This window comes from Trichechus manatus, unplaced genomic scaffold, assembly GCF_000243295.1.
Source record: "Trichechus manatus latirostris isolate Lorelei unplaced genomic scaffold, TriManLat1.0 scaffold00171, whole genome shotgun sequence".
NCBI lineage: Eukaryota > Metazoa > Chordata > Mammalia > Sirenia > Trichechidae > Trichechus > Trichechus manatus.
This window is the reverse complement of record NW_004444107.1, coordinates 2,611,920-2,627,043: the sequence shown is the minus strand read 5'-3', so window position 1 is coordinate 2,627,043 and position 15,124 is coordinate 2,611,920. Positions and strand designations below refer to the sequence as shown.

Genomic DNA, 15,124 nt, shown 5'->3' with positions numbered 1-15,124 from the left:
GCCATCATATTTGAGAGACAGTTTTGCTGGATATATAATTCTTGGCTGGCAGTTGTTTTACTTCAAGCCTTCATATACGCCATCCCATTGCCTTCTAGCCTGCATGGTTTCTGCTGAGTAGTCTGAGCTTATTCTTATTGACTCTCCTTTGTAGATGACTTTTCTTTTATCCCTAGCTGCTCTTCAAATTTTCTCTTTATCTTTGGTTTTGGTAAGTTTGGTTATAATATGTCTTGGTGACTTTCTTTTGGGATCTACCTTATGTGGGGTTTGATGAGCATCTTGGGTAGATATCTTCTCATCTTTCATGATAGCAGGAAGTTTTCAGTCAACAAATCTTCAACAATTTTCTCTGTATTTTCTGTTATCTTCCCCTGTTCTGGTACTCCCATCACTCGTAGGTTATTTCTCTTGATAGAGTCCCTCATGACTCTTAGAGTTTCTTCATTCTTTTTAATTCTTTTATCTGATTTTTCTGCAAATAAGTTGGTGTCAAGAGCTTTATCTTCAATGTCACTAATTCTAACTTCTACTGCCTCAATTCTGCTCTTAGGAATTCCTATTGAGTTGTCTAATTCTGAAATTTTATTGTTAATCTTCTGGATTTCTGATTGCTGTCTCTCTATGGATTCTTGCAGCCTATTAAATTTGTCATTATGTTCTTGAATAACTTTTTTAAGTTCCGCTACTACTTTGTCTGTATGTTCCCTGGAAGTTACTGCATTTTGTTGAATTTCCTTTCTAATTTCTAGGACAGTTCTGTATATTAATCTTTTGTATCCTGCCAGTGGTAATTTCAAGAAATTCTCATCCTCCAGAGAATTTCCAGATTCTTTATTTTGGGGGTTTGCTGAAGCCATCATGGACTGACTCTTTATGTGATTTGATATTGACTGTTGTCTCTGAGCTATCAATAAGTTATTATAATTTTATTTTATAGTTGTTTAGTGAGTCCTAGCTTCTTGTTTTGTTTGTTTTGATATGCCCCAGTAGGTTGCTCGTGTGCACCAGTTTGATTATTGACACCTTTGAAGCTCTAATGTCCTGTAACCAGGTAGTTAGTCCTGTAACTAAGTATGTGCCCACAAGGGTCTGTTAAATTTTCCTTTATGGATTCAGCTCAGGTGACCAGGCAGTCAGTCACCAAGTGTGTGGTGCAGCCTCTCACCTACAGTCCTAGAGAAGCATGGGTGATTGGTGCAGGCACTGGACTCTAGCTGTGGTAGGCGAGCATGCGCTGAGCCAGGCAGGGGGCTGATGGCTGCCCCTGAGAGTCTGAAAGAAAAGCGTGTCCCTATTCTCTAGGGTGAGTAGGTAGGTAAGTTTTGCAGCCAAACTATCAGCACCCTGCTCTGTTGGCTTTAAAGACTCGAGGGCACTAGTTTTTGTTGGATTCCTGTAACAGGTGACTAGGAGGTTTAGGTGATGCCACCAGTCCTCAAGCCCCTGGTGCGGATTGATAAAAGTACCTACTTAAGGGGCAGGCTGTTTCGAGGGTCACAAATCTGCCACTTCACAGCTGAAATAGTTGAAGTTAAACTTCAAATGTTTGCTCTGTTGTACTGTGGTAGTGAGGGCCAACCCTGTTGAGATGGGTCCCCAGAAGTCTATACAGGGGTGTAAGGTGCCCAGAGTCTGCGGACTCCTTATGCCTGTGCCTAGCAAAGGAGCTGTGCTGACACTGTATTCCTGGCTTAAGGGAGCCAGTAGCTTATTTATTCCTTCTCCAAGACCAGGAGAATGGGTCAGGGTGCCTTTTGGGATCTACTTCCAGCCCAGCGGACTCCCGGTGCAGAGCCCAGAGGGAGGAGGTAAAAGGGAGAGAGGTTTTTCCCAAATGGGCTTTCTTTTTTAAATCCCCACTAAAGGCTGCACGCATGTACTTATCTTTAGTCACTTGGGAGCTGCTTCTCACTGGTTCAGAGTGTCCAAGCAGAATCTCTACTGCCAGATCTCTCTTGATGTGGAAACTGCTTTCTGAGTGTGTGCACAGCTGTTTGCCTGCTTCGCTGGGGCCCCAGCGTGGCTGAGGAGTTGCTGGCATGGCTGAAGAGTTGCTGTCGCACTGCTGCCACTCTGGTGTTGCTGGCTTCTTCCGAACCATCTCCCTCTCCCCCTGCCCCTCAGTCTGATTCCTCAACTTTGCCTTGTTCAGGGCTCCTAGATATTCATATATAATCAAATCACTTGTTTTTCCAGGTCTTTGTTGTAAGAGGGATATAAAAGGCATCTGACTACACTGCCATGCTGGCTCCACCCCCTGTAGTGCTATGTATATATATATATATATATTTTTTTTTACCTAGGCCTTCCAGCAGGTGGTTTCTTCCGTGAAAGCCACAGATGTCCCTAGATATCATTTCACTGGAGCTTTTAAATCAGTTTTTTCCTAATAATTATGGACTTCTTTTAAGAATTTCTTCATCACCCTGTTGACATATTTGTCCACATTTATCATTTTTTTTCCTGTGAAAAGCTGCTTCTTCCTGGTGTTTACGTTGTTTGACATTGATATTCCTGTATCCATTTCAGGTCATTCTGTCCTTTTTGTCCAATGTCTCTGGCCTTTGAAGCTTACTTTCTAAACAATGCAGTGTCTTCACCATTTTCTTCATCTAAATTTACCTTCCTCTTCTTTGGTGGTTCACAACTTATTATGAAATAATTATCCTCCACCGATTTGATATCACATTCATCACTATGTTCAAGATGAGTTGTATCCTCATCCTCAGCCATTGGCTCTTCAACAGGAGATATGGATCCATCATCATCTAAGTATTTGTATCTTCGACTATCAGGATCTACTTTTTCTAAATCTTTACCAACATCTTTCAAAGATTCCTTGAGGTGGCATTGATACTTCAGTTTTTCAATGTAGTTGAAAAATCCTCTCGCAACAGCTTACTCAAAGGTTAAAATTTTTTTCCAAGGAAGTGGGTTTCTTCCATTCTCTGATTCTAAAAACGGGAAACCAGTTCCCTTAACTTGAAATTGTTTTTTTATCTATTTGTAAGCTTTTAGTGTTTTTGCCTCCTTTTGGTCTTCCCGTTGGCTTATATTTTCTCTTTTTTTTTATGTTCCCTTTCCTTAAATCTTTCAAAAACAGCTTTTAAAGTCAATGGCTTTGGTTCCACATAGGAATCACTTGATGAAGCTCTTGCCTGAACACTTTTGGTTGAATGAACAAATGTCCTTAGAGGGTTTTCTTGCCTCCGCTTAGGTGAAGAAAGAACATGCTGAGTTTTAAATAAGCTGCTACCGGAAGATTCAGAGTTATCACTTTGATCCTCAATTTCCACAGTAGTAGCTAAATTAGATGTCACTGTGTTGTTGGGAGAATCCATTCCTGAGATAAATACTCCAAGTCCTTTTTCAAATCAGATTGTTTTGTCCATCACCTGTTCCTTGCTCTAAAGGGGTAAGTTTCTTTTTCCAACTGCACCCAAGAAAAGGCTGTAGTGTATATTCTTGATGTTCAAATATATGAGCTCTGTGAAGGATCCTTAGCCTCTTCTGCGATACAAATTTATTTATCTCAATATTACCAGAAAATGATTAGATTGATAGATTATTCCCCACTATAAGCTAGTGCTAACTGCCCATTTCAATGTTTGTGCTTTGAAACCAATATGTAGATTTTTGAAATTAGTTTAGTTATTCTGTTGTATAAGGAAGGTAACGTCTTAACCAATACAGAGAAAAAAAATCCTATGAAATCATGACAATAGGTGGTTCTTGAATAAAAACCAAATTCTATCTTACTGAAAGGATTTTTTTTTCCAGTTTTTTTCTTGATTAATCATGGTAAAGAAGATTACAATGATCCATTTCACCTTTCAGCATTAAACACTAATCTTGTACAACATAAAAAAAAAAATATTCATTTTATTAAGAGATTTCATGCCAAGATAATTCTATTGGACTGACTGAGGTATAAGTGGGAGAAGTGATGTAGCACATATAGATACATACACACACACACACACACACACACACGCACACACACGCACATCCCCCACGTGTCTGTCAGTTTGTTGTACTTGGAGGGCTTGCATGTTTCTGTTATACTGGAAGCTATGCCACCTGTATTCAGATAGCAGCAGGGTCACCCATGGTGGACAGGTTTCAGCTGAGCTTCCAGACTAAGACAGATTAGGAAGAAGGACCCGGAAGTCCAGTTTTGAAAAGAATTAGCCATTGAAAACATTATGAATAGCAGCAGAACATTGTCTGATACAGTGCAAGAAGATGAGCCCCCCAGGTTGGAAGGCACTCAAAAGACAACTGCCACCTCAAAGTAGAGTAGACCTTAATGACATGGATGGAGTCAAGCTTTCAGGACCTTCATTTGCTGATGTGGCATGACTCAAAATGAGAAGAAACAGCTGTAAACAATCATTAATAATCGAAACTTGGAATGTCCGAAGTATGAATCTAGGAAAATCGCAAATCGTCAAAAATGAAATGGAACACATAAACATTGATATCCTAGGCATTAGTGAGCTGAAATGGCCATTTTGAATCAGACAATTATATGGTATACAACCCGGGAATGACAACTTCAACAGGAATGGCGCTGCATTCATCGTCAAAAAGAACATTTCAAGATCTAACCTGAAGTACAATGCTGTCAATGATAGGATAATATCCATATGCCTACAAGGACGACCAGTTAATATGACTATTATTCAAACTTATGCACCAACCACTAAGGCCAAAGATGAAAAAATTGAAGATTTTTACCAACTTCTTCAGTCTGAAATTGATCAAACATGCGATCAGGATGTATTGATAATTACTGGTGATTGTAATGCAAAAGTTGGAAACAAAGAAGAAGGATTGGTAGTTGAAAAATATGGCCTTATAATAGAAATGATGCCGGAGATCGCGTGGTAGAATTTTGCAAGACCAATGACTTCTTTGCAAATACCTTTTTACACCAACGTAAACGACAACTATACACATGGACCTCGACAGATGGAATACACAGGAATCAAATGGACTATATCTGTGGAAAGATACGATGGAAAAGCTCAATATCATCAGTCAGAACAAGGCCAGGGGCTGACTGTGGAACAGACCATCAATTGCTCATATGCAAGTTCAAGTTGAAACTGAAGAAATTGGAAAAAGTCCATGAGAGCCAAAGTATTACCTTAAGTATATCCCACCTGAATTTAGAGACCATCTCGAGAATAGATTTGACATGTTGAACACTAATGACCGAAGACCAGAGAAATTGTGGAGTGACATCAAGGAAATCATACATGAAGAAAGCAAGAGGTCATTAAAAAGACAGGAAAGAAAAAAAAGACCAAAATGGATGTGAGAAGAGACTCTGAAACTTGCTCTTGAACATGGAGTAGCTAAAGCAAAAGGAAGAAATGATGAAGTAAAAGAATTGGAGAGAAGATTTCAAAGGGCAGCTCGAGAAGACAAAGTAAAGTATTATGATGACATGTGCAAAGAGCTGGAGATAGAAAACCAAAAGGGAAGAACACGCTTGGCATTCCTCAAGCTGAAAGAACTGAAAAAATAATTCAAGCCTCAAGTTGCAATAGTGAAGGATTCTATGGGGAAAATATTAAGCGATGCAGGAAGTGTCAAAAGAAGATGGAAGGAATACACAGAGTCATTATACCAAAAAGAATTGGTTGACGTTCAACCAGTTCAAGAGGCAGCATATGATCAGGAACCAATGGTACAGAAGGAAGAAGTCCAAGCTGCACTGAAGGCATTGGTGAAAAACAAGGCTCCAGGAATTGACAGAATATCAACTGAGATGTTTCAACAAATGGATGGACTGCTGGAACTGCTCACTAGTCTATGCGAAGAAATTTGGAAGACAGCTACCTGGCCAACTGACTGGAAGAGATCCATATTTATGCCTATTCCCAAGAAAGATGATCCAACTGAATGTGGAAATTATCGAACAGTATCATTAATATCATACGCAAGTAAAATTTTGCTGAAGATCTTTCAAAAACAGCTGCAGCAGTATGTCAACAAGGACTGACAGAAATTCAGGCTGGATTCAGAAGAGGACGTGGAATCAGGGATATCATTGCTGAACTAAGATGGATCCTGGTTGAAAGCACAAAATAGCAGAAAGATGTTTACCTGTGTTTTACTGACTATGCAAAGGCATTCGATTGCATGAATCATAAGAAATTATGGCTAACATTGCGAAGAATGAGAATTCCAGAACACTTACCTGTGCTAATGAGGCACCTGTACACAGATCAAGAGGCAGTTGTTCAGACAGAACAAGGGGATATTGTGGGTTTTAAATTTAGGGAAGGTGTGCATCAGGGTTGCATCTTTTTCCCATACCTATTCAATCTGTAGGGTGAGCAAATAATCCAAGAAGCTGGACTATAAGAAGAAGAAAGGGGCATCAGCATTGGAGGAAGACTCATTAACAACCTGTGATATGCAGGTGACACAACATTGTTTGCTAAAATGAAGAGAACTTGAAGCACTTACTAGTGAAGATCAAAGACCACAACCTTCAGTATGGATTACACCTCAACATAAAGAAAACAAAAATCCTCACAACTGGGCCAGTAAACAACACCATGGTAAATGGAGAAAAGACTGAAGTTGTCAAGGATTTCATTTTACTTGGATCCACAATCAACACCCATAGATATAGCAGTCAAGAAATCAAGCAACACACTGCATTGGGTAAATCTGCTGCAAAAGACCTCTTTAAAGTGTTGAAAAACAAAGATGTCACTTTAAGGAGTAAGGTGTGCCTGACCCAAGCCATGGTGTTTTCAGTCGCTTCATATGCATGCAAAAGCTGGACAATAAATAAGAAAGACAGAAGAAGAATTGACGCCTTTGAATTAAGGTGTTGGGGAAGAATATTGAATATACCATGGACTGCCAAAAGAATGAACAAATCTGTCTTGGAAGAAGTACAACCAGAATGCTCCTTAGAAGGATGGATGGCAAGACTACGTCTTACATACTTTGGACTTGTTCTCAGGAGGGATCAGAGAAGGACATCATGCTTGGTAAAGTACAGGGTCAGTGAAAAAGAGGAAGACCCTCAACGAGATGAATTGATACAGTGGCTGCAACAATGGGCTCAATCATAACAACGATTGTGAGCATGGTGCAGGACAGGGCAGTGTTTGGTTCTGTGGTACATAGGGTTGCTATGAGTCATAACCCACTTGATGACACCTAACAACAACAACATTTATACATATATATTTATATGTATGTTTATATATGTATATATGAATATAATAATTCAAATAATTTGTCTCCAGAAATTCTAACATCACCCGAAGTTTTTACAGTTATGAGCACATAATGGTATACCATATATATATCTCAAAACATGGCATGATCACTTCTCATTTGCCTACAACTGGCTCACATATATTTTATTTAGTTCCTCACATTATCCTAATTTGAATGTGCAGTTTTTTGTGGGGACCCTGATGAACACAAGTAATCATTTATCTTCACAGAGCTTACATTCTTGAAAATTCCAATTTACATAATCCAATCAGGGCCACATCTCTTCTTAAGAATGTGGTCAATACAAACTCAAACACATAGCTGAAAACAAGACGGAGTGGAGACATGCCTCCAATGGAAACTTCATCTGGTGTTATCAGAAGATGAATAACGGATGCTAGGCCATGAAAATAAAGGTATGTGAAGTGCAACCCAGGTAGAACTATCATTTCAATCATAGCTAATAATTACAAACAGTGCATGTATTTGTAATAATGTGCATTAAATAACAGCAATAATAATGGTAAGATGGCAAAATAATGTATTTAATCAGTTGAGATGATATTTTCATAACTTTCTTATAATTTTTTTGGTTGACAACTGAGAAACAACCATATGATCACTAGCAATAACAATATATCAGATAAATTAAAATTAGACTCATTGTCCTAGTTATCTGTTCTGTTACTGTTGAGTCAATTCCGACTCATAGTGACCCTATAGGACAGAGTAGAACTGCCCTGCAGGGTTTCCTAGGAGTGGCTGGTGGATTGGAACTGCCGACCTCTTGGTTAGCAGACTTAACTTTTAACCACTATGCCATCAGGGCTCCATCTTAGTTATCTAGTGCTGCTATAACAGAAATACTATAAGTAGATGGCTTTAACAAAGAGAAATTTATTCCTTCAGTCTAGGAGGGTAGAATTCCAAATTCAAGGCGCCAGCTCGAGAGGAAGGCTTTCTCCCTCTGTCAGCTCTAGAGGAAGGTCCTTGTCATTAATCTTCCCCTGGTCTAGGAGCTTCTCAGTGCAGGGACCAGATCCAAAGAATGCACTCTGCTCCTGGCACTACTTTCTTGGTGGTGTGAGGTCCCCGTGTCTCTCTGCTTGCTTCTCTTTTTTGTATCTCAAAAGAGATTGACTTAAGACACAACACAACCCTGTAGATTGAGTCCTGTCTCATTAACATAACTGCCTCAAAACCTGCCTCATTACATAGAGGTAGGTTTTACAACACAGAAAAATCACATCAGATTACAATATGGTGAAAAATCACACAATACTGGGAATCATGGCCTAGCCAAGCTGACAAACATTTTTGGGAGACACAATTCAATCCATAACACTCATTTTATGTGAGAAGTAAAAATTACTCTAATTTTATGGTTTCTCATTAAATTTGCCACATGTAAAATATTACAAAGTGAATCATACATGATGAAATCTACCTTGATCAATAACACTTGGAAGAAAAGTGATGTTCGAAAAATATTGACATGGTAAAACATTTTTATCTTTGACATCTGGATAGTTGGTTCAGTTTTTCACTATTTACTCAGGTATGAGTGTAAAATATTGGTGGGAATTTTGTCATTATAAAAAAAATAGTTTACCACCACTGTTCCCATAAAGGACAATCATGCTAGTGATTAGATACAATAGCATAAGTGAAAGTCACGTAGCTTTTCTTGCATTTGGGAGCTGCAGTATTCTATGTTGTACATAAAGCCTTTACTCTTTCTTCCCAAAGTGTTGTTATACTACTGAGTGACCCTACATACCTCACAGTCTTAAGAGAAGATGAAAATCATCAATAGGTCTTTTCACTCTAATACTAAAAAAAGAAAGAAAAAAGTTTGTAAACTTGTGGCCTGATTTTGCAGTGTCCTATTTTCTGGTCATTATGGAAAATTTGAGTCAACTTGTGGAGTTGAATTACTGTCAATTTGGGCTAGTCTTTTAAAGTAACCTACTTATTCTTTTATCTCTTCTGTCAGAGAAAATGTTTGGAAAGAGAAGCAGCAGAAGTTGGCCTCTTTCTCTTGCCATACATGTAGCTTGCAGGACTCATGTTTATGGAGATTCTTTTATCACGCACAGGAGAATTCAATGAAACTGCATTGAGAATTGACTTCTCAATAGCCCATGCTAATACTTCAGATTTTACTGCTGTCTTTTTGTACTGCAAATAATTTGTGCTCTTGGCATCATATCAGGAAATCAAACCTGTTTATAAGAAGAGGATCGTGAAACAGATGAGCAGCAACATAGGTCACAGCACTTTGGCTGTTGGAAAGCTGATCTTTTTGTGAGATCTGCTGTGAATGAGATGGCAGAGCAACAACCTGTGGAGAGTGGAAACACATAGGAATTAACCTTGACAGACTAAAAAATAGAGAAACCACTCCAAGACATTCACTCTGATTGACCGACAAAGGCTTTCTCTAAGAGGCATTTTTGGTCCTTGTTAAAATAAATGGTTTACTTTCTTTTCTCTCTAAATACTTTTTCAATCAAATCTTATTTAAAAGTATTTTATATAGATATTCTCGAAAATGTTACATTGAGAGTTTGCTGTGATTGTTTTTTATATCCTTAAACTATTTTCCCTTTTTCCCACTGTTTAACCCTTCTTTGCTATTGTTTTTTATAAGTAGTACATATATTGTTAGCACTATGTGTTATTTCATTAGCATTAATATTGTTATTTTTCCCTTACTAAAGGTTTAGCTTCAAAGAACCATCACTGAATTTTTCTCCCAAATCACCCTAGGCTGGCTTTCCTGTACTTAACTTTGCCTAAGAAGGAGGAGTATAATCTTATCTGGTAACATCCATATTTATGAATTTTTTTCACATTCATGAAACTCTTCTTTATATCAAATCTAAATTGCTCCTGATACAAATTATATCAATTTTCTATGGGTTACTGGAGACAGGCAATAACTTGTTGGCATTTTTTGTGTATTGACTTAATGGATGAAATTTGTTAGGGAGTCATTTAATTGTGACAAACAGAGCAGAATCATGAAGAAAAGATGAAAGTTCATTACATTCTTCAGGTCAATATCAAAATCACTGCAAAAAGATTCATAAGGACTTTCTGGAATGATACTGATACCCCCAAACCTCAGTAAACTATTATAGCATTTGTTGCAAGGAAATTATGATAAACTTACTCTCTAGAGTTCATTACACCATCAAGCTTTCTTGTATTTTTAAGAATTAACATTTTAGTTTATTCATCTACCTATTCTTTGATTAGGTCTGTAGGTGGTGCAAATGATTTGCCACCAACTACTAACCAAAAGTTGGCAGTTCAAACCCAGTTAGTGGCACTTTGGAAGAAAGTCCTAGTGATCAGCTTCCATAAAAGATTATAGCCAAGAAAACCCTATGGACCAGTTCTACTCTTTAACGCATGAGGTCTCCATGAGTTGGAATCTACTCAAGGCAATGGGTTTATTAATTGATTTCGTAATCTCTTCCTTGCACAAATTGTTCTTAGAGATCAAATCACTTAAAATGTTATTTACAGTTTTCTATTCTTTTGAATGATAGGCTTTATATATATTTTATTTTTATGCAAATATCATGCTTGTTATACTTTTTTTTTTTTTTGCTATTCTCTCCTCGTCCCACTAGGTATTTTTATAAGCATACTATGATAATTTTTTTTTACATGCTGCTGTAAAAAAAATAGCATAGTCTACTTACAAAAATATCTCACAAGTGGAGGGCAGGGTTAGCAAAAAAAGTATAACACATGCATTGTTTTTGTTGTTAGGTTCTATCAAGCCCATTCCGACTCATAGTGACCCTATGTACAACAGAACAAAACACTGACTGGTCCTAGGCCATCCTCACAATTGTTGTTATGCTTAAGCCCATTGTTGCAGCCACTCTGTCAATCCATTTTGATGAGGGTCTTCCTCTTTTTCGCTGATGCTCTACTTTACCAAGCATGATATCCTTTTCCAGGGACTGGTCACTCCTGAAAACATGTCCAAAGTATAGAGACAGAGTCTTGCCATCTTTGTTTCTAAGGAGCATTCTGACTGTACTTCTTCCAAGAAAGATTTGTTTGTTCTTCTGGCAGTCCATGGTATATTCAATATTCTTTGCCAACACCATAATTCAAAGGCATCAATTCTTCTTTCGTCTTTTTTTTTTTCATTGTCCAGCTTTTACATGCATATTAAGAAATTAAAAACACCATGGCTTGGGTCAGGCACATCTCAGTCTTTAAAGTGACATCTTTGCTTTTTAACATTTTAAAGAGGTCTTTTGCAGCATATTTGCCCAATGCAAGAAGTCTTTTGATTTCTTGACTGCTGCTTTTATGGGGATTGATTATGGATCCAAGTAAAATGAAATCCTTGACAACTTCAATCTTTTCTCCATTTATCATGATGTTGCTTATTGGTCCAGTTTTATTTTTTGTTTTCTTTAAGTTGAGGCGTAATCCATACTGAAGGCTGTAGTCTTGGATCTTCATCAGTAAGTGCTTCGAGTCCTCTTCATTTTCAGCAAGCAAGGTTGTGTCATCTGCATATCACAGGTTGTTCATGAGGCTTCCTCCAATCCTGATGGTACATTCTTCTTCATACAGTCCAGCTTCTCCGATTATTTGCTCACCTTACAGATTGAATGAATATGGTGAAATGATACAGCCCTAATGCACACCTTTCCTGATTTTAAACCACGCAGTATCCCATTGTTCTGTTCAAAGGACTGCCTCTTGGTGAATGCACAGGTTCCTCATGAGCTCAATTAAGAGTTCTGGAATTCCCATTCTTTACAATGTTATCCATAATTTGTTATGATCCACACAATTGAATGCCTTTGTATAGTCCACAAAACACAGGTAAACATCTTTCTTGTATTCTCTACTTTCAGCCAAGATCCATCTGTGCATAAATATAAGCTCTTAACAAATATTACTCACTGAATCATTCCCAAAACTTTGTGAGATAGATAGTATTATTGTCCCATTTTATATTTGAGGAAAATAAAAAAGGAAGAGGTTAAGTAATTTACCCAAGATTTCCCTGCAATGAAGTGCTGTTAAGTTGCAGAACTGGGATGTGAACCCAGAGAGGCTTGCCCCAGAGTTAGTATTCTTAACCACTTTGCAGAACTGCCTCTCCAAGATGTGTGTATCATTACATATTTAAGCGCAATAATACCTTTCTTATAAAACTTTCACCTAATAACTAGTATGTATTGAATCTACCAAATACATACTCCCCTCTCCTTAAATATGATTTTCTTGTATCCCAAATATAAGCATTCTCATTCAACCAGTATTTCACACCTCACATATACAAACCAAAAAACCAAACCCATTGCCGTTGAGTCGATTCCGACTCATAGTGACATATAGGATAGAGTAGAAATGCCCCATAGAGTTTCCAAAGAGCAACTGGTGGATTCGAACTGCTGATCTTTTGGTTAACAGCCAAGGTCTTAACCACTGCACCACCAGGACTCCAAAATATCAAGGTACTTCTAAATATCGATTTCCATTTTCCCTATATCAACTAAGCCTTTAATTTGATTGTCTGCTTTGTTAAATGTTCACATATTTATGTATTTCCTATCAATCCATTGTCCATGCCTTTGTTCAGAATTTTATTACTTCTCTACTGGTTGATAAGAACAGTCTCTAAGGGGTCCCTCTGACTCTGTATTTCCCCTCTAACTCACTCGCCCCCGTAATTCCTGACACTGATGTTTCTAAGATTAAAGTTGGAGATATGATCATTCGTGACTGGGACAATAAAGGCAATTCAAGGATGCTAGAAGTAGGCATAAGTTTTACTTTCTCTCTGCATAAATAAAAAAAATGTAATGGATATAACTGTGAGATTAAGAGAGAAATTAAGGAGAGATTCCTGTAGAGAAATGATTAACATTCTTTGACTCATAGAATTTGCCAACTGTGAAGCTTACAATGGCTTTTGTCATCTTTGAAGCTGAATACTTGTTATGTTGAGTGCCCCTGGAATCTATGTTGTCACCCCACATATGACTATGCCAAACTAGCCAGTTTCAGGAAATCCACACAATCTTGCTGAGATTAATTTCTGTTATTCCTGGACATGACTTAAAGAGTTGTGAACAAGTGCCAGTCACTCTTATTGGGTCATAGGTGTCATGTTATCCAACTGGGAAATGACTCAAAAACTAATGTTTCATTTCACAGATATGAACTTTTAGACCAGGATGAATTAAGGGGTTTCCTCAAGTTAATAGGACTGTGGGTGTCAGAGTTAGGAGAAAAAATCTGGTCTCTTGATTCAAAGTCCGATGCCCTTACCTCTGGAATATCAATTGGATAAAGGTGCTGAAGGACATAATTAGAGCAAATTTGAGCTTCCATGAGAGAAGACAAGCTTGCCATTGTCCGAAGAGGCCCTCCTGACCAACCAGCAAAGTAGAGGAGTGAGGTTAGAGTAGAGGAAATTCTGTGACCTAGTCTACTCCCAACCCTGCAGTGTGGTTATAGGTTTGTAGTAAATATATTCAACATTTTTTTAACATGAAGAAATGTACTACTAATATAAATCAACATTTATATTACTTTTATAATATGAATTATACATTTTTATACAATGGATCCAGATCAAGCTCAATCCATAGTTATACTTTAAGAATATTTAGGGATTTTAAAATTTATAACAAAAAGTAAATTCTTACCAACCAAGAATGGAAGGTAATGTATAGAGCAGTGATCCTCAAGGAAATCAAAGCCAACTTCTGAACTGTCTCATAGAAACAAGAAAGAAAAACAGTATTTCACCAGCTAGTGAAATTCAGTGGAGCCCTTGGTGGCTCAGTAGTTAAGAGCTCAGCTGCTAACCAAAAAGTTGACAGTTTGAATCCACCAGCTGCTCCTTGGAAACCTTATGGGGCAGTTCTACTCTGTCCTATAGGGTTGCTATGAGTCAGAACTGACTTGATGGCAGTGTGTTTGGTTTTCAGGTTTAGTTGAAATTAAATGTGATGCTGAACTGGACCAGGAGGAAACTTTAAGTCAAGTTTCCAAGCATAATTTCAAATGGTAAGAATGTTCCTGAAGCACAAAATGCTGTTGCAAAGCTAAGTTTAAAATTTGGAATTCTATAGGTTTCTACTTAGAGTAAATATCTCTATTAAACATTTTTCTCTGATTAAGATTTGACTCTTTAAAGTTAATCAGGAGTATTATTCCCTAGGCTTTTAGGTTTATAAACCACCCTAGTTTAAATGTTCTAATGTCTATAATTGTATGATTAACAATTACATTTTAAATACTAGCTGAATGAAGAATTAACCTTCTAATGGAGACTAAGTTTGAATAATACAAGATTAACACAATGCCTTTCTTAGCTTTTTTTATTTTTACCTTTCAGAAGGAGATTTTGAAGTATATGGTTAACCTATAGAACAGGCAAAGATTCCTGAAATTTCATTTAAAGCTTGAAAATCTGAAAATATTAATTCAAATAAACAGAAAAAAATGAAATATTAGCTCTTTCTCCATTTCCTTTTTAATAATTAAAATAAAAATAAAAAGACAGAAAGAATGGGTACTATTTCTAAAAATAATTGCTCTTCTTTTTTTAGGTGTATTTTCTCATTTTCACTATTTTTTCCGTATAAACCTTATGTTTTGATTCAGATTCCAATATGGTCATGTATATAATAAATAAGATTAATAAGGAAGCCCCAACATCTTTTAGCATATGCATTTGAAATTAACTAACTAGACACTAACTATACTTATTTGCACCGAAGTACAAATATTGAAAAATATGAAATAAAATGTAAATTTTCATATTTCTAGGTATTTTGTTATCTCTAATCCATAAGCAACAGATAAA

General features: G+C 37.2%; 1 protein-coding gene across 1 annotated transcript; it reads right to left on the bottom strand.

Annotated features, from left to right (window-relative positions):
* Window positions 1–2,532: 2,532 nt before the first annotated feature.
* On the bottom strand, window positions 2,533–3,402 carry TAF1D (TATA-box binding protein associated factor, RNA polymerase I subunit D). Its single transcript, XM_023741099.1, is given in 3 exon segments — window positions 2,533–3,000; window positions 3,002–3,073; window positions 3,075–3,402. Coding segments are annotated over 3 exon segments (768 nt in total). The 5' UTR covers window positions 3,345–3,402; the 3' UTR covers window positions 2,533–2,574.
* Window positions 3,403–15,124: the final 11,722 nt, after the last annotated feature.